Source organism: Sesamum indicum, linkage group LG8, assembly GCF_000512975.1.
Source record: "Sesamum indicum cultivar Zhongzhi No. 13 linkage group LG8, S_indicum_v1.0, whole genome shotgun sequence".
NCBI classification, from domain to species: domain Eukaryota; kingdom Viridiplantae; phylum Streptophyta; class Magnoliopsida; order Lamiales; family Pedaliaceae; genus Sesamum; species Sesamum indicum.
In genome coordinates this window covers 14,981,616-15,002,422 of record NC_026152.1, presented here as the reverse complement: position 1 = coordinate 15,002,422, position 20,807 = coordinate 14,981,616, and the positions used below count along the sequence as shown (strand labels likewise).

Below are 20,807 nucleotides of genomic sequence, written 5' to 3'. Positions count from 1 at the left end.
ATTTTTCTCGCAATGGATATACTCAAAAGGCGTATTATTGCACGCGACAATTAATGTAATATTTTATTTTTATACTTTATAAAAATTTATGGGTTTTACGGATCTCGAAATTATACATATGTGTATAATACGATTGACAAAATTCAACAGAATAATAACGCTCCATCCAAATTGTCTTATTTTCTCTTTGTATTTTTCAATTAGATTCGTTTCATTTTAGCTTTTGGTTAATTATACTTGATTTACAAATTATATTAATATACGTTAAATGATCACCCACTTACAAGTTAAAACTATGAAAGAAGAAATCATTTAATATTTAATATTCTAATACACACATCTTTCATATGTAATTCTCATATAATTTGTACGTAAAATAGTTATTCTTTAAATTGACGGTAATGGAATTTGAATTTATAATCTTTTATAATTAATTTAAATTTGATGACATATGAAACGTCATTTGATCAGAAAACTTAAGTTGCTAAAAGTGAATTTTTTTATTATTTAAATCAAATTCGTTTAAACAGTTTAAAAATAAAAATTATAAATCAAAAATATTTTTATAAAACTTATTCTAATTATAATAAGCTAATAAATATTTATATTAAACGGGTTATAATTATTAATTAGTTTAATTTCGAATTAAAAAGTTTATAGGTGGGCACGTAGTACAGCTAAGTATGCATCATTTAAACTGATGCAACGAATTATCCATATCTAGGGGAACGTGTTGGACGTTCATTGGTAGGGGCCTAGCCTTTAAGTCGGGCCACCGCCCCTAGGAAGAGTAGAGGATATCCACCCAACCCCAGAAGGAACAAACCACGTCAGCACCTCCCAGAATTAAATTTTATTTTTATTACCCAAGTCAACACTGCACCCAATCATTTCACACATGTTTTTTTATTAATATGTGTTGTTATGATTACTTTTCTGAAAATCGGACCGGAGATAGAATAAAATTAAAGGTTTTGTTTGGATTTGTACAATGTTTTGTTCTTATTGGTTTTGATTAAAATTTGTTCGAATTCTATTTTTATAATTATGATTTCGTCAAGTAATGATGTCTTAATTTAGTGGTTGAGTCAAGATAATTTGATCTTACCACAAAATAATTATTAATAATATTAGTTACATTTTAATTTTATTATAAATAATCAGTGAAAAATAATTCTATTATTTTCATTGTATTATCATTATACACGTCAATTATATGAAATTGTCACATTAATTTTTTGTTTCATTTTTATCCTTCTTATTAATTTATAGTAAGTAAAATCTATACTATACTATTATTTTAAAAAAAAAAAAACCTTTTTGTAGTGCCAATTTTTGAATATTTAAATTTACCCTTTATTTCATTTCTTCCCCTTTAAAAAATTTGGTCAGATAAGTAATTTAATATTTTTTAATAATTTCAAAAATTATTTTTTTTCTTAACTATCCACTACTCTATATTTCTCTTACCTTACTTCTTCACATTTATAATAATTCGTACTTTTCACAAATTTTTCTTTTTTTATCATCTCACACCAAAAATTTTTTTATATGCTTGCAAGAATCGCGTACGATGATAACTAGTTATTATAAAAAAGAACTTTTTGTCAGCTCAATTTTTAAATATTTAAATTTATCCTTTAATTCATTCAATTACTTAAAAAATGTAACTATAATAGTAATTTCAATATTTTCGAACTCACAATTATAATTTATTTTTTATTTCTTATATCACTCTACATTTCTTTTTCATTTTCCCTTATATTATTATTTTTTATTTTTTATTATAATCTCTTTTATATACTGGTAGGACCACTCAGGACGAGTATAAAAAAAAATCACAATGTCGACAGGCCAAGTCGCAATCTTGCCTAATAACAACAAAACCCGCCACATCAATTCAAAAACGTCACAGCAATTTTGACAACTAAGGGACTTGCGGGCCCGGCCCATTTAAATGCAAATTAAAAATGCCTTTTTTGTGATGGGCTCAATTGACAGCCCAATCATGTGAATCCTCATCCCCATACGTGTCCCCCACTGCCTTCAATTGGCTGCGACGTGGTGTACCACGTGCCCTGCATGTGGTACATCCAAGATTGCAGCATTGACGGGCTGGGCCCATTGGGCCCGCACTTTTGATACTATAAGAAAAAGGAAATTTTTGTTTAATTATTAACACTAATAATTAAATACAGTGGACGTGTGTGCATAATATAAAAAGAAGAATATTTATATAGTTGAGAATTGAATTGAACTAAAGATGATATGCTAAAAAATTGGGTTGTACTATCATTTTTAATATTGTATCTCACTCATAAATAAAACAAATAAATAGATAAGATGGTCCATAATTTGACCTCAGCATCAACCATAGAATGTGATGTGTATCATAAATCATAAAGCTTCTAATAAAAAGATAAAATGTGTAGTATTAATGCTTGTGATTGACATAATTTATAAATACAAATACCAATAATGGGTAATATATCATAGTTAGTCATGATTTAAGTTTGTGCTTATATAATCACCTTAATTTATTATCTTTTTTTTTTTTTAATGTTAGCATCTGTAAATTTTAGATTTTATTTCAGAAATAGTCGTTTTTATCAATTTCTGTCTAACGTTTGGGGTTTATTTAAATTTGTAAGTATAATATTGTAGTATTTTGTATGGTGTATTTTTCTTGGATTTTTGTTATGTTTCATATCCAATTTGAGGATTGGGGAATATTTCCTAGATTATATTGGGATGACAATCAATTAAGGGCATACCTGAGGACCAATTGCTAAGTTATAGGACTATAACATGTTGCATCACATGAACATAACATATTCCCATCATTAGTGAACCGTGCAATGTACGTGTCTAGCAGTCAACCATATTGACGGAAACAACAACACTTAGGGGTGGAATGGAGACAAGGGACTAGATGTGTTAAAATTTTCTAATTTTGAAACAAAATTAAAACTTTTGTAAAGTAAAGAATTAAAAGTGTTGCCTCCTTTTATTCTATGGGACGAAAAATATAATTTTACAGTAGATTTTCCCATCAAAATGGTTGTCTGACAAACACGTGTATTGCATTTATTCTTTCCGTCTAATTTTCTTTTTTAATAGAAAACTTGACATGAGACTAAATGTGCACAATTATCTCAATATTGGATTAAATTAGAACTCCCGTAAGACAAAGGATAAAAATATTGCCCCATATTCTATGGAACTAAAATTGTAATTTTGTCCATGCGGACGTTGGCTACAAAAGTTTTATCATATTATAAGCAGAAAGTATCACTGACAAAATATTGAATGAAAACAATGACATTTATTATATAATAAAAATAAATTTTGTTTTGTTAATTGATGATTTTTAAAATTTTAGTATAATTAAACGTAAACTCTCTGTGATTTAGAAAATTACATCTAGGACCCTTGATGGTTGCTTTTGTCTAACAAAAAAGTCCCGTCGTTGATCAAAATTAATTGAATTTGATGATATTAACAAAAAGCCTGGATGAAAATTGGTTGACTCATAATTGGCTAATTGTAGGTCAAATAATATTTTTCGAACTAAACTACTCTTATAACGGTGAAGATAAACTTCCTCACATGCATTAACTTGTGAAGACATATGAAGATAATTTGATTATAAAAAAATTATTTGACTTGTAACAACTTAGTAATAAGTCAATAAAAGGTAGATAAATTTTTTTTTTATTAATATCAGTCAATTTGGTGAATTTTAACTAACGGAGGGACTTATCTATTAGATGGAAGCAAAGTTAAGAAGTGTTAGATGTAATTTCTCAAACCACAAGAGATCTGCGTATAGTTACGCCAAATCTCAGGGAGGAGAGTGTAATTATCCCTAAGGATTACATATATATATATATATAAAGATATAATATGTTGCGAGCAATTATGTTAGATTATGATGATCTACTAAAGAAAATTATTATTGGCTACAATATTAATGGTCATGACTAAAAATCATGTTAAATAACTAAAACTAGTCACGGTACCGGTCAAATAAAATCGATAAAAAAATAGTTTTCTCATCATGGTAAAAAATATTTGTTATGTCTTTTAACCATATCTAATATTTTAGCCACCTTCCAAAAAATCACAACCAACATCCAATATATGATCGTGATTAATGACTATTTGTTATAACTATTTATTATTAATTATGATAATTAAATTATAATTATATATTATATTTCTTGTAGTGATTCTTTCTTTGATCACACGTTGTACTAACTAAAAACCCAACATCGATCTCAAATTATATATATATATATATATATATTATATTTAGTGATTCTTTCTTTGATCACACGTTGTACTAACTAAAAACCCAACATCGATCTCAAATTATATATATATATATATATATATATTATAGTCATTTATTATTAATCAATTTAATACGCTCTAGAATTTACAGGTTGTGATAGGTTAGAGTACTTTACCTTAAGATTTAGGCATATGGAATCTGCTTCTTATTAAGATCATTTATCCCTAGTAGTCGAACTTTATTCACCATAGAACTCATAGTTTGGCCTCCTAAGCTACCTTTTATATATATATACCTTATTATTATTGGAGAGTACATGTCCAAATTTTTTATGATCTTTATTGTTTTATTTTTTGAAAAAGTTCAGTAATTTCTTTTATTTTTTTCTTTTCTCAGCTTTCAATTATCTCTCTCCCTCAATTTTCATGGTTTTTTAAATAATTACTCACAATATGTATATTTTTAATATTTTTTTATTTATTTACTTAAAAATATATTTTTAAAAAGTAAAAATTATATTATTTATATTTTAAATGAATTAAACACATATTTGGATGTGCAACACGCACTACTATATACATCACTATAAAAAAGAATATTTTATTGAGATGAAAATTTCGGACAGCTCGTATTGGTTCCAAAATTCCTTCCAAATTCTTACGATTTTGTAACACATTTTATTACTTTCCGATGGAATCCTTCAATAGACAAGCAATATGGGATCAAGATGATCATATCAAAAAGTTGGATTTCAAATTGAATTGTTGGATTGAATTATGTAGTGTAAGGATGGTTGATTAAAACAACATACTTGTAACATTCAATTTTCATATTCTTGTTTTGTAAAAAAGTATGAAAAAAATATTATTTTTTATATTCAATTCAGTTGTGTTGTAATAACAATTTATTACTCAATGATGAACACTTAGGAGTCCTAAACATAATTATTTGGATTTGTTTTAGTTTTTTAAAATAAATTAAAAAGAATTTTCCAACTATTTTGGAACGAAAGTGGAACGGATTCACAAGTTTTGGTAGGAAATCAGTCGAAAATGTCCTCCGTGTTCATCCTAGAAAAGTAACATAAATTTTCAGATACAAAATATTGAAAAGCCAAATTTATGTGAAATTTAAAGAAAGGCAGTATGGGATCAAGATGATCGTATCTTACGGTTGGATTTCAATCGTATTGTTCGATTGAATTATGTAGTTATTTACTAATATATTTTATTATTTATTGACTAATAAATTTTATTTAATTATTTACAGAAACTCATCAAAAGCTGCTCGAGGAGCATGTCTCTCAGCCCGCGTCAAAGGAGGTGGTCTCATCAGATGTTACTGCCTCAATTGTTCAAGAAGACTAGTTGTGGCCTGAGGCCGCTGGTGGGAGAAAGCGGGAGTCTTTGGCATGGTGTTTGATGTTTTGATGTCAGATGCCGCTCAACCATGGACTACAAAAGCCTCATTTGAGGGAGCAATGCAACTAGCAGCCGAGGGTGTTGCTGACCCTGAGCTTTTAGACGATCCAAAAGCATTAGATTATGATTTATTTTAATTTTTAATTTTGCACGTTGTATAACGATACTATTTATATTTTTAATTAAGTGTACTTTTGTTGGACAAAATATGGATCAAAAATTTATTTTTTATAAAATATTAAAAAAATTATGTAAAACATAATAAATATTTGGGACGAATTTTGGGATGAAAACTGTCGAAAATATTTGGGACGATAGTTATCACAAATTATGTTAGAATAATTTGGGATGGAAATTGTGATCTTTTCAGTCTCGAATTCCATCCCAAATTCATTGCAATTTTCAAAACAATTTGGAATGTTTTTAAAAAACATTTCCGACGATAGAATATACGTAATAATTTTTCTGACTAATTTACCGACAAACTTTCCGATGGCAATATAAAAAATTTCTAGAAAGAAATATGTCGAATTTTTATTTTTTGTCCCAACATCCGTCTCAAATAAAATACTAATTTTTGATACGGTGTATGAATTTTTCAATGAACCATCGTAAAACTGTCACAAATATTCCAACAGATATTCATTTTATCGGAAATATCGTCGAAAATATTTTCTGAAGTGCCTTTTTAAAATGGCCTTCTGTTTATCGAAAAACCATCGAAAATTTCGTTGGACCCCTTATTAGTGACGCAATTTTGTCGGAAGTTCTGTCCCTAAAAAACCTTTCTTTTGTAGTATATAATTTAAAGGTTAGGATGGAATAAGTCCATTGTCCGTGACCTAAAAATTCTTAAGTACAAATGAAATTATTTTTCACAAAATAACCCAAATAATTCATAGCAATTAATTGCACGTCAGAAGCAACTTATTCATCTTCCTCCTCGTCAAATATTATTGAACAAATTTTCAATTCATTAATTATTGAAAAAATAGCTAATAATAAATAAGTAAAATAATAATATTTTGTTAATATTTGAACTTTAGGACATTCTAATTTAGAAAGAGAAGCCATATTGATAAGTGAAGAAAAATTAAAATAAAAAATTACGTACTTATATTAGACTAGGCCGAGTCTTTAAAGATCCAGGACCCGTCCTATTAAACATAAGTCTAAAGCAGATTATAATAGATTCAGATTGAATTACCACCCAATAAAGTTTGAATGGAAGACTTTTAAGTGGAAAATTGAAGCACTTGAAGACTAGACCACCATGTCGGTGGTGCTTTGCGTAGTACTTGAAAAGGATTCTCTTGCCATGCCATAATATTTCTCCATCCATTATTTTACCTTCGTTTTTCTCCACTATTTTTGTAACTAATGTTTAAAAAGTTAAAAGCATGAACATGTGAATAATTTATAATAATTAATTAATATATATATCTTCGAACAAGGGCCAGATGTGGAGTCGTACCAAAAGAATTAAATGAGACTTAAAAACTTAGGTGTAATAGAAAATTGAGAGTGTTGGTGGATGGCGGGGTCCCGTTTTTACCACCTCGGCATCGGCATCGTCTAGAAGAACTAGGTCTTAGGTACTAACCCTGTCACACACAGACCAATCACTTCTCTTTTACTCCCTAACCTTAGACTTTTCATCTTCTCACCATTCTCAATGTAGATTGAGTTGCGTATATACCCACCTAATTTTAATTAATATATATGTATATAAAGATTATAATATATATGTATTTGATTTGATGAAAAAGTTTATAATTTATACACAAGGAATGAAATTCAAGATGCAATTCTATCAATCTAATTATATACTTTTGTTATTTAATTTGATTTATGAATTGAATTAATCGAGGAACTACGAGTTTTTGATCACATGACTAAATATTTTAAAAGATGAACATCAAAAGTGAGATGTCAAGTGATAATGAACAACGCTGTGGTAATTTATTTCCTTTTCTTAGTTATGAAGAATAACATAAGATTCCAAATTGGAAGGCTGCAGCCATCTGTAGAACTTAGTGGTGGGGATTAATAGACCAACTTAAGTATATATAGATTAGCTAAATATTTAAGGAGAGGATGATATGTAATTTAAATTCTTTGGGGCAATATTTAATTTTCGGCAAGTACATCAAAATGTTAAGCAACATTGATTGCAAGGCGTGTGTGTGTCCGAGAGAGAGAGAGAGCTGACTTTTTGCAAGCATAAGAGTAAATGCTGTGCTGTCCGGTTTTGACTCTTTTATGGAGGGGATAATACGACGTAGCTCTTTTTTACCTTTTCTTCTGCATATAGTCAGCCAGCTTGCCCTCCACTGCACTGCACAAAACCATTTCTCTTGCTCTTTTCCCTCTATATATTCCCCTCACACCATTCCCACCCCTCCACTTCCACTCCTCTCTCTCTCTCTCTCGCTCTCGCTCTCTCTCCACACAACACACACATATATATATATCTACAAATTAAAATAGAGACAAAAGAAACCCTTTAATTTATATGGTTTTCTTGTATAATTATTAATATATATATAATTATGGGAAGACCACCTTGCTGTGACAAATTTGGTGTGAAGAAAGGGCCATGGACTCCAGAAGAGGACATCGTCTTGGTTTCTTACATTCAAGAACATGGCCCCGGAAATTGGAGAGCTGTTCCTTCTAACACAGGTTATAATTAATTAAAAGAAAACGAGAAATTTCTCCTTTTTTTTTTGGGTTGGTTGTGATCATTAAAAGCTGTGTAATGAATATTCTGCAGCTCCATCACCATCAGTTTCTTGAATGCATAATTTACTGTTTGTTCAGAATTCATTTCTGTTTGAAATTTGGTTAAGAATCATTTGCTTTTCTCTCTTTATGATGATGATTTATATATCCATAAATCTGCAGGTTTGCTTAGATGCAGCAAGAGCTGCCGGCTCCGGTGGACTAATTATCTCCGGCCGGGCATCAAGCGCGGCAACTTCACCCAACAGGAGGAGAAGATGATCGTTCACCTCCAAGCTCTTCTTGGCAATCGGTATGCCTTTCTCTCTCTCTCTCTCTCTACACCCACACATAGATACAGACACACGCCCTTTTCAGTAACTCCAGAGACAAGCACAACACACACTAAATATGGAGGCCATGCAAAGATCCCAACATGTTCAATTGTTTGGAACTAGGGTCAGATAACTAGATCTGAAACACACACTGTTTGTTTGCAGATGGGCTGCTATAGCTTCGTATCTTCCCCAGAGGACGGACAACGACATCAAGAACTACTGGAACACGCACTTGAAGAAGAAGCTGGGAATCAAGACTCAAGGGGATGATCATGACAAGAGCGAAAATGATGGGGGGAGTTGTACAGATTCACAATCAATTTCAAAGGGGAAGTGGGAGAGAAGGCTCCAAACAGACATCCACATGGCCAAACAGGCCTTATGCGAGGCTCTCTCCCTCCACAGATCCGACAAGAATTCATCGACGGATTCGACAATCTGTTCAGAAACTAAGTTGATTCAGACGTCGACGTATGCGTCTAGCGCCGAAAACATCGCTCGTTTGCTAGAAAACTGGTCGAAAAAGTCTCCAAGCTTGTCTCAAAGAGGCTCATGTGAGAGCACTCACAGTACTAGTTCCTTTAACAATTATAACCCTTCAGCTGGAATTAGTTCCAGCGCGAGTGAGGCGGCGATCAGCACGGCGACAACGACAAGGTTCTTGAATTCTCCGAATTTTATTGAGGATCAAGAAGCCAAGTTTGAGAGTGGAAATGCGAATGGGATTTTGTTGCAAGAAGATGATCATCAGAGGAAGCACAATTATAAGTTGGATATGACTCAAGTGCCCCTTGGCCTGCTGGAGAAATGGTTATTCGATGATGCAGGTGGACAAGGGCAGGATGGGGATATGATCATGGAGATGGCCTTGGTGGGGGGAACTGCTGATTTGTTCTGAGGAAAAAATGTTGTCTTAAAATCTTCAGAACAACTTACCAGTTTTTTAATTAGGGTATATTTTCTTAATTTCTGGAGATTTAGGGTTTGATGAACTGATAATAGGTTTTAATCATGAATATAGAAAAATTAGGTTTTGTCCTTTGCAGAAAGTGTATATTGCTCACTTTGTAGTAGTGGATAGGAATAAGCTTTCATATGATATCATCTCATCCCTCTTGGAACAAATTAAAGTGTTTGTACCCTTGTGCATCATTGGGTGTACATTCCTGAGAAATGAGAATTAGGGTTTGACTTTTGATGCTTTGGAAATCACAATATGCTCTGTTTGGCGGCTTGATTAATTAACTAAAAAGCTTTGGAAATTAAGTATATTCAAATTTGATTAGGGATTAGGGTTGGGATCATTTTTATATTTATATAGAGGTTTTATCAACCCCAGTTCCGAGTTAATTAATTAACCTAGCTAGTAAATTTAACGTAGTTTCGCACATCCGAGAAATCAGATCAGTGTGATTTAATTTGCCTGATGTGGGTGGAATATAAAACTCATAAATGCCAAAAGTAGTAATAGGAAAGAAGTACAATAACATGAAAGTAGATCCGATCATCCGAGCATTTTCGTATGTGGGTCGAACCGACCTGGCCAGATCAACCTGGAAACCCACAATTCTGGCTCTTGTTAACAAGATATGTGGCAGAATCAGGAGAGTCCTCATGAACGTCGTGGCATTTCGCCAAAACTGATATAATGATGGTGGTAGTTTCGGTACCTAGGTCATCATTTCAAATTTTACAATAAATGGTCGTAATTTATGAAAAAGAGCAAGTTTGGTAAAAAAATTCCTAATTCTGTCGGAATTTTTCACATGCTGGAATATGACATTTAGCAATTGGGAATTTTTAAACTTCCAGACCAAATTAAGGTTTTTGTATTGAAATTGCTATTTTTCAAATATATATATATATATATATATATGAATTGATTTGGATTGAAATTGACACCACCCTTATGTTAGTGGGCCAAAATTTCATTATTTTGCATTTTTTTCCTGATGCAATTTTGGTTCAGTAACATAGGGGTACATGTATTCACCTTTTTCTCTTGTATGAGAGGTTAGATTTTTCTCTCACACGTAGAGGAGATTTTATTGGTCTTTGCGTAAACGCACGGCTGAAGGAGAAAAATTTGAAAAAAGGTCTTCAAATTGGAAAGGTAAAAATTTTGTGATTATATTTTTGTCACTCTTTATTACAACAGCCACTTGTTTTATTTCAAACATATATTATGTTTGTTGAGTGCCGAATACCTGGAATTAAGAGACTAGTTTCGATTTAGAACTTAAATATATTTATTTTCATGCTTTCTTTGCATTCTTGTCAAGTCTCGTGACATACCGATTCTTTCATAATCGAGGTGAAAAGAGAGTACATTGGGTAGTGTGGAGGAAATTGTGTCGTGCACCGGTGACGGGAGGGTTGAGCTTTCGTGAATTACGGATTTTCAATATAGCACTGTTGGGAAAGCAAGGGTGGAAAATTTAACTAGGCCAGAGTCTTTACTGAGCCGAATCCTGAAGGCTAGATACTTTCCAATGTCATCGTTTGGAGAGGTAGACGTGGGCTCTAGACCATCTCAAACGTGGCAGGGTATACGGGGGTTGAAACAGGTTTTGATACAAGGTTGTTGGCAAGACAAAGAAGGGACGTGGAAATGGCACTTTGAACAGTCGGGACGTTTCTCAGTCAAGAGTGCTTACAGGCAGGTGGTGGCGATGAGAGGTCGAGATATGACGTCGTCCTCTCACTCCAATTTACATTTGACTAGGGGGCGGAGGTCTTTGTGGATGGTACTATGGCGTGTTGAGGCTCCCCCGAAGGTTAGGCTGTTCATGTGGAAGATGTGTATGGAAGCTCTTACCGACATTGAAAGATTGGCATCACAAGTCAAGGGTATTGACGCGGCATGTGTAGTGTGTGGTGTGCCAGTGGAAATCAATAAGACATGTATTTTGGGACTGCCCGTTTGCAAGACAGATATGGGCAATATCAAACATAGCATGGAGAAATATGTCAAATTGGTTTGGAGGACCAGCAGAATGGATTTTACATGTGGTTCAACAATTGGACAAAGAGCAGCAGAAATGGTCCTTTACCTTATGTTGGGCACTTTGGATGCATCGGTGCTAGAGGCTGATGGAAAGTAAAATTGGAGATCCCTGGAACCTATGGGGAAATGCTTGAGAAATATTGTAGTGCTCGCAGTTGTCTGAGGATTCAGAAGTAGTAGCTTATAGTAGATGAAATGTGATGAGTGATTAAGCTTATATGGTTATTGGCTAGTAGGGGTTGTTTTATTCTTAGGCATGTAGAAGCAGGTTCTAGTTGTTGATAGGGTAATTTTAGTTCATCAATCTGAGAATTGCAATAGAAAACAGTGTAATTAATTTATCAAAAATGACAATTTTGGTCTAAGAAATTTTAATTTGGCCCGAATTTGCCACATGGTCTACACATGACACCTAGAAATTAGCACTATGTTTGTTTTCATTTTCAAGTTATCTCCGAAACAAGTCAAAACATATCAATGTTTGCCATCATTCAAAAACACCTTATTTAGGTGTTTTAAACTGTTTTAACATAAATACATACATACATATATATATCAAACATGATTTGACAATAAATAGTAATTTTTGTCTCCCAAAACACAACATTAAACATATAATACTTATTCTAAATTATCTCCAAAAATAAATACAAACATACATACTATCTCTAACACACATTTATTTATCTTTATTTTTTTCCCTCTATCTTCACAAAACACAACAAAACACTTAGAAACATTATGTAGGGGTTTTTAAACTTTCCTAGTCAATCAGAGTCAATGGCAATACCAATATATTGAAAAAGTCATCTCAAATTTTGTACAAAGTTAAATTTGTGACAATTTTGGGGCGAACTTACAACCAATTTTGTGATACATGTGCCGTTGCAAACACTGGTCAATTTTTTGTGATGAAATTTGTGCCGGCTAATCCATCCAAATACATCGTAAATTCCATCGCAAATTGAGATGAATATTTTTCATCCAAAAATTTCATAAAATAAACTATTTTTTCGTATCGCTCTTTCTTCCAAAAATAAAAAAATGATTATCATTCATGTCTTGTATAAAATTGTCATATTTTATATGACGCTGAAATATTTATAATTACTAACCACACGCATTTTCTGGTAATGTGGGACAACATAAATTAAATTATTGATATTACCATTGCTATTATTAATTGATTCATAAAATTTAAAATACAGATATATAATAAAGGATTAAATGTTCACAAAGTTGCTTATAATTGCCTACTTATATGCTTTATTCCCCTTTAATTAAAACAAATACCCAAAATTTATATGTACATTTTGATGGGACTTACGTGGCCTCGAATAATTGAAAAATGAAATTACTCATAAGCTACTTAGGGTGAAAATAAAAATATATATATATTAAATATCAAGCACAGGAGATTGAAAGCATATGAATTAATCAAAATTAATATGTCATTTCAACTCATATCTTTAGAAACGTGATTCTTAATTAATGCGCCACATGTGGAGGAGCTTGACTTTTATCCCATTTTACAATGACGTTTTTTGGGTGCATGAGAAATATTTATCAAACGTCAAATTACATTAAGAATTAGGTGAAGACAAGGCACGATTTTTCACTATTCATATTTCATAATTTCTCAGCTTTTAATATCATAACGATACCGCGGAAACCTTTTTTTTTTATTTTTAAATTAAATTTCCTCTTATATTACACATGATATATATACATATCAAGTCACTATTAATATTGTAAAATTTCTCATCCTTTAACACAATAGCACATGGTGAATATACATATATATATATATATAAATTTTCGATAAAAGTATTTTTTATTAAGTAAAAAAAAATTACCAAATTAAGATCTGTGCTCTCCTGTTTCGGGTCCGGCAAAAGACCCGGCCTTAAAAACCATTTATCCGCTTGACAACACTTAATGAGGGATTACGAAACATGGTTCAAGCAAGTAGATATTTTTTACCCTATAAATACGCCATTTATACTTCATTTATGGGAAGACATTTATTACACCTGCATTCGTATTAAATACATTTAGGTCGGATTCTTCTATCTCGATCCCAAAACTAACTTAAGTATTAGAGGATTTTAGTTGAGGAGATCACAGTGAGCCTAACGATCTCCTCTTTTCTCAGGTCCCAAATACTGTTCCGGATACACTCGAAGTGACCAACAATCCCAACCCGGATCAAGTTCATATCTTTTCTATTTGATCCAATTAAATTTCGTTTGGCATTTATATATATCCTCATCTTATATACACATATTTTAGTGAAACATTTTATACTTTTATAATGTACATATAATAAACAAAAATATTATATACTAATTTGTAAAATAAAAAAATTGAGACAGATGAAAGTATATGAGAAAATAATAAAAAAAAACTTGCAAAAATATCAATCACATAAGTTGCAGGACTAAAATTACAAAATAATCGATTCAAATGCAAGTCAATGCAATTTTTCGACCAAAGTGGTTAGAAAAAATTTAAAAGTACAAAAAAAATTAAATTAATACAGAACTAAATCATCATATCCCCTAAATTACAGTGCAAAGACTTTATTATTTTTTTTTTCCCAAGCTCATAATCCCCATCACATGAAAAAAGACCCTTTAAAGCCCCACATGATTATGAATATGGATCCTCATGAATATCAATTAATAAGAAGATGGAAAAAGGTCCCCATTACCAGTTTCAATTTTCTTGATTGGCAGAAAGAATTTATGGAAGACCTGATAAGTCTAACCTTTTTTCAAGGAAATAAGTTTAAAATAAAACTCATGGTCTCAATTCAACTTCCAGTTTTAATTAATTCAAAAACATTTATTACATGTGTGTGTGCAATGAAGCTGTCATAAAAATTAAAGTTATGGTCATGAAACAGCCTCCCAAATTTTAGATATTCTTATTCCTATTTATTTCTTTTTCAAGAATTAATGTTATCCTCCTATGCCCCATCCAACAATCCCATTCATCTCCCAACACTACAAGAAATTTGTTTTTTTAATTACTATAAAAAATGATAATACATAATAATTAATTTGCAATTTCTGAAATTACTATTAACCATTATTTCAGCCCACAATGCTAAAATATTAATCACAAAAAAATATTATGACAAATGATTTGCATTGTCGTCTTACAAATAAAGGAATTCATTTAAGTATAATTTGAATCACATTTATAATATATTGTGTCTTCAATTTTAGACTGTAATGAGTGAAATCGATATAATTTTATAACGTAATTTTTTTTTGATTATATAAAGTAAAAAAAATCAAAAGTGAAAAAATATTGAGTTTGTGAAGGTTAAAATGATTAGGTGTATTTAATTTTCACAACTAAAAACCTATAATGCGCCATACTCTAAAATATTATCTGCTGTTGAATTGGTATGGGCACCTCTATTTTATTAACTTAGCGGGCTGGCAAGAGTGTACCTATAATGGGCCCATTGTCAGCCCAACACTTATTGAATGCAATACATACCAATGGTGGATTGGGAATTTTGATAAGCACTTTTTTTGTGGCCCAAACATAGAGACATTAAGTATTATTTATTTATTTATTTATTTATTTGGGGGGTGGGGGGGAAAAAGTATGTTAGGAATTGGGAAATAAAGATAGTAAATGATAACTAGGGTATGCATTTATCCAAAACCTGAAAAAATTGTCGAGCCCAATTGAGGCAAGAGTTTAAGTCCAAGAAGCAAAAAGCCACTTCCAGCATAGCTGAAATTTGTTAGCGAGATCAAACTAGTTCAAAAACAATTTTAATTTAATGGTGGTTTAACTAATTCAGCTGGCACATCGACAACACTTCTTATCTCATATGACACATCATTAGTAGATAACTCTACTAGCCGAAACTTTCAGAATAAGATCAAGTTGTCTTGGATAGGTAACTAATTCCCCCAAATAGGCAATTTTCTTATTCATGTGATAGACTATATTCCTACTTGTGTAGGACATAAATAATACGGCATACAATTAAATTAATGTTATACCATGAGAATAAACTTTATAAGAAATCCAATAGAATCTAGATTCTGCTCAATCTTCTCATGTGACTCCTATAAGTAGGGGTTAAAATAGGTTTAGGGAGATAACTTAATAATTTGAGATTTGCATGCATTCTTCACTCTTTCTCAGCTCCCTAGCTCACTAATTTGCAGACCCTCTCATTTTTGTAGCACTCCACACATTCTTCACATGTACCCTCACTGAGCCTACTCAATTTCATACATTTTCTATGTATTCTTGCTTTAGTCTTCACTAAGCTCATTACTGACTTAAATATCAAAGTGTTAATTCCTATTTTACATATTATTCCTCCAAAAAATTTTAAAATCTTGTCCTTTGACATTTATAATATTGTTGGACTTCGCATTCGTAAAAAGTAACAATATAATAAAAATGGCCAGATTTGAGAATCAAATATGAAAAATGAAAATCAAGTAGGTAAAATATGGACAAACTTATATGTCAATTGTGATTAATGCAATTTTTTGGTTTAATTTACTCATCAAAAGTGAAATACTTCATTTATTTGATTTTACATCCCATTAGAATTTAACAGTTAATAAGTAAAATGTACTTGAAAAATATGGATCATTATATAGTATTCATTAAAATGATACTGCATTTATCGTTTCTTCCCTAACTTGGATAATCAGAAAAAGAAAAAAACAATCTTGAATTGATCCCTTCATGTCAAAATTCGACAACACATGAACATCAATATTAGGTATATAGGGTTGGTAAGGAACAAATTGTCCAAATTGTCGGCTCTTTGATAATTTCGTTACGTCCCGACTCCCATTGTTCATGTCCCTTGTCTTTGTAAGCTTGATTGCTTGCTTTCTTTTCTTCTCTTTCTTTCTTTTTTTCTTTTCAATTATATAAATAAAAAAGTAGGGGTGTTCTCGACAAACTCACAAGAGAATTAGGGTTGCGCCTATGCCATTTGTGTTGATTAGAGTCATTATAACTGATCTATTATTACTAAGAATCAAATTCTAATTACACGAGAATGAGTCAGTTGGTAGGTTTAGCTAGCCGCATCAAATATCGTAGCGAAAAAACGTCTTCAAACACCAATGAAAATATGTAATTTCCATAGATAATACAACAAAATTAAAAATTTATAATTTTAAATTTACCATCTCAGATTTATAAGCCGCGTCAAAATGCCACCTCCTAATTACATGACAAAAAATGCAGGTTTACCTAATTAGATATAAGGGAAAATCAAGTTTCTTATTATCTACTTTGATATACTATTGAATTTCAATATATAACACCTTTTATTAGGTAAATATAAATATATAATTAATTAAACTCATAATCTAGCTTCACAAAATTACACTATTGAATGATGAAAAAATCAATCTAGAAAAGAAAAGGTTGGCATTCATGAAAACGGTAACTTAAATAAGTAATTATTATTAATATTTTTCGTTATTAAGTGATTAAGTGTGATATGGTAAGTAGCATGATTTTCTCTAATGAATGAAACCTATAAATCGGTCCAACTTTAAGGGGATTATGTATGAAACTCAAATAGCTATCCAGGTTTTAATGTAGTGGTTACTAGTAAAATAACTCAAATGAATAAAGCCCAAAAAAGAATCCAGATTCAAGAAGGTAAATGTAGACATTTCAGGAAAGGAAGGTGTTGAAGAAGGATTAAAGAAAATGGAAAGGTTGACTTACCACCCTTTTTAAAAAAAAAAAGAAAAAGAAAATAGTACTTATATGTTACATTAATGTATCAATAAATTGAACAACTGATCGATGTATCAACATAAATAATAACTATTAAATTATAAATTACAAAAAATTCTAATAAAGTGATATAAATACCTATATATTCAATAGAATTCAAATTCATGAACTGCTATATCGAGTCATAAATCAGACAAATTGGCGTTAAAGATAGGATTTGAGAGGGGGCATTACTCGGTTTTATGCATATCATCAACTGAGGACCCACAAAATGTAGGATTAGATGTCATCACAGCTAAAAACCAATCACTTTAAGCGACATAGAAAGTAATGCTTTCCCATCAAATTTTTTCAGTCTTTGATGGGCAGTTGGAAGATCATTTCCAATGCTTCCTCCACCTCAATTCTCATTGCTTCTTTGTTTGTTTCCATGAGTGTGATTTAAAGAAAAATTGATTTAAAATAGTTTCAAAATGTCAATATCTTTTTATCAATTTTATTTTAAAATCAAATGGGGATAGGGTCATTGGCCTCAAAACTCTCCCTAGACCCCCCACGTTGTCATTTATAACATTATTTGATAGACTTTAACCAAACTCTCATCAACTTGAGAAAAGGTGCAAGGATTACAATGTCACTTCCATTATTTTTCCCATTATATAGCTGTCACATTTCCACTAAAAAAAAAGATTTCAAATGCCTCGACGTGGCATTTTTAGAGTGGGCGTTGGGCTACACCAAAATTTCTGGTTAATCTAAATTTGTTAATACGTAGGGTCTTATCCTATTCAGGTCAAACTCGAAAAAGACTCAAATAAATTAATTTTAAATTCAAATCCTACCCAATTTACTGAATCCCACTAAAGACCCATGGGTCTCTAGACCCGATCAGACTCAAATTTGATTTTTTTTTCTGTTTTTTAATTATATTTTTTAACAAATCGTGCTAATTAAATTTATATTTTAAATTTTTTATTTTTATCCATAACTTATCAATAAATTCAAAATTATTGAGATCAATTTATAAATAACTATTTTGCTTAATATATCATTTATCATACTATTTACAAAATATTACACATTAAACAATGTTATAATGTCTTAAATTTTTTAGATTTGTTCACTTGAAATTAAATTGATTGATGAATAATAATTCAATTAAATAGCAAAGAAATATAAATATATTTCTTATATCCGAATTGGGTATATAGACCCAACCCAGATCCAATCTATATCTTTTTAATGGGCTATGTATTTGGATAGAATTTTACTCTACCCATTGATACTTGTAAGTGAAGCAGAATCTATCATACAAATCAAATTAATTAACTGTAATAAAAAATTTATAAAAAAATATGTGGGTGGACTAGTTATGAAAATCTGTACTTCTTCAAAGTGGCAAGAAAACAAACTTGACAAATATAAATATTGCAGCACGTTAGGGTAATTAGGTTAAGGTCCTGTCACCCCATTATCAATTAGCTTTTTCTTCAAATATTGTTCCATTCTTGACAACAACCGTTCTTGAATTGGAAAACTTATACTTAAGTAATTTTTTATTACGAAGATTAAGATAGACAAGAATTAGGGTAATATATATAGTTTTGTGGGAGAAATAGACAAGAATGAAGAAGAGACAAGTAGTGATGAGAAATGAAGGATCTGAGAGAAGCTCTGCCACGCAGGTTGTCCGAATAGTTGAATACGCCGAATGCCGGAAGAACCATGCAGCCAATATCGGAGGATACGCTGTAGATGGGTGCCGGGAGTTCATGGCCGGAGGCGAGCAAGGGACAACGGCCGCACTCAGCTGCGCGGCGTGTGGCTGCCACCGGAACTTCCACCGGAGGGAAGTGGTTGACAAATGAGAGGTGTGGTTTATGAGAAAACCCCTCATATCTTTATAAAGACATTTATTCCCATGTTGCACAATTTTACATAAAATACAAGTATTTAGGTTTCAAAATTATAACCAGAAGTTGAGTATTTGTAGTTGATGTCATGCATGGTTAATTAGTTAATTTTGAATTGATTGCTTATTGGTATAGTTTTTAATAGTAATCCATATGTATTCCCCCTCCCCTCCCCCTCCTCTCTATATCACAAAAATTTAGGAGGAAGGAAATTGTAAATGACAAGTATAATTAATATGTATTCCATTACCATATGAGGGCCGGGGTTTATTAATTAATTAATTAATTATATATTCAATTAAGTTTCCTTTCTTTTTTTTAATTTCGATGATATTATTTCTGCACACACACACTTGTGTATATGTTAAATGCTATAAAAAATACAACAAGATTTGGATTAGAAAATTCAATTCACCTTTTATTTCTTCCTAAATTTATTTTGAATTTGCAAAAATATGTAATTTTTTATTTATAAATAAATCTTAGCTCTCAATACGTACAATTACAAACTGGTTGTTTAATTAAATCATCCTAATCATCTCTCTCGAATTCCAACCTCCCAAGGGATGAGTTTAGACTAATTTGTCTGATTTTTCATTAATTATTCATCATGCATCGTTATATATATTCGATTTATGTGGGCATTCGTGCAATTTCACCTTCATCATCATCCCATTAAACCCCACAATCAGTATAATACGGATCTCGTTCTTCAATTAATATTGATGACGTAGCAAGTACGTAGAACCCTATTGTTTTTGTAGTTAGTGTGGGTTAGGAGCACATGAATCCAATGATATAAAGAGTTTTGTATGAAATTGAAATGGTGAGGGTGAGCAGGACATCATTTGTATTAATTATCAAATAAAAGTGATTCTCATCTCATGTAAATAGTTAGAAGACAGGACAGGAGAGGACAGGACAAGACAGCAAACCCAATATTGAAGAACAAAGGGGAATTAATAATGCATCACTAGCTATAAATACAGATCATGAATGATTTAATAATGGTTGAGTTTCACATTTTTCACTTCAATCATCCTTTTATTTTTTTTATTAACTTATTATTGTTGAGGGCGTCTGCCAATAAATTTTTAAACTCCTCAATACATCTTATAAGATATTTCAGAGTTTTTAAATTTTAAAAAAGTATTTAACAATTTTTTTAAAAGCTTATAAGCTCTCAAATTAAGATGTTTTGAATCTTATAAACTCTTTTTTTTTAAAAGTTAACTTCTCTAACTTTTTTCAAAATATCTTATAAGCTTTATAAGATTAATATGTCATTAGACAAAAATATCCTTATTTCCCTCTCACATACACTCTCTCTCTCTCTCTCATACACACACACACACT

General features: G+C 31.1%; 2 protein-coding genes across 2 annotated transcripts; both read left to right on the top strand.

Moving 5' to 3' along the window:
- On the top strand, positions 8,067-10,007 carry LOC105168794 (myb-related protein 306). Its single transcript, XM_011088947.2, has 3 exons — positions 8,067-8,403; positions 8,626-8,755; positions 8,943-10,007. Exons 1-3 carry the CDS (start codon positions 8,271-8,273, stop codon positions 9,676-9,678), a joined length of 999 nt encoding a protein of 332 aa, XP_011087249.1. The 5' UTR covers positions 8,067-8,270; the 3' UTR covers positions 9,679-10,007.
- On the top strand, positions 19,013-19,631 carry LOC105168828 (mini zinc finger protein 2). Its single transcript, XM_011088985.2, has one exon. The coding sequence runs from the start codon at positions 19,164-19,166 to the stop codon at positions 19,404-19,406; it is 243 nt and encodes an 80-aa protein (XP_011087287.1). The 5' UTR covers positions 19,013-19,163; the 3' UTR covers positions 19,407-19,631.

Bases quoted from the DNA above. Each gene is read 5' to 3' on its own strand.
- LOC105168828 (XM_011088985.2), top strand. From the start codon at position 19,164: ATGAAGAAGAGACAAGTAGTGATGAGAAATGAAGGATCTGAGAGAAGC.
- LOC105168794 (XM_011088947.2), top strand. From the start codon at position 8,271: ATGGGAAGACCACCTTGCTGTGACAAATTTGGTGTGAAGAAAGGGCCA. The intron at 8,404-8,625 runs GTTATAATTAAT...ATAAATCTGCAG, and splicing joins AGCTGTTCCTTCTAACACAG to GTTTGCTTAGATGCAGCAAG. The intron at 8,756-8,942 runs GTATGCCTTTCT...GTTTGTTTGCAG, and splicing joins CAAGCTCTTCTTGGCAATCG to ATGGGCTGCTATAGCTTCGT.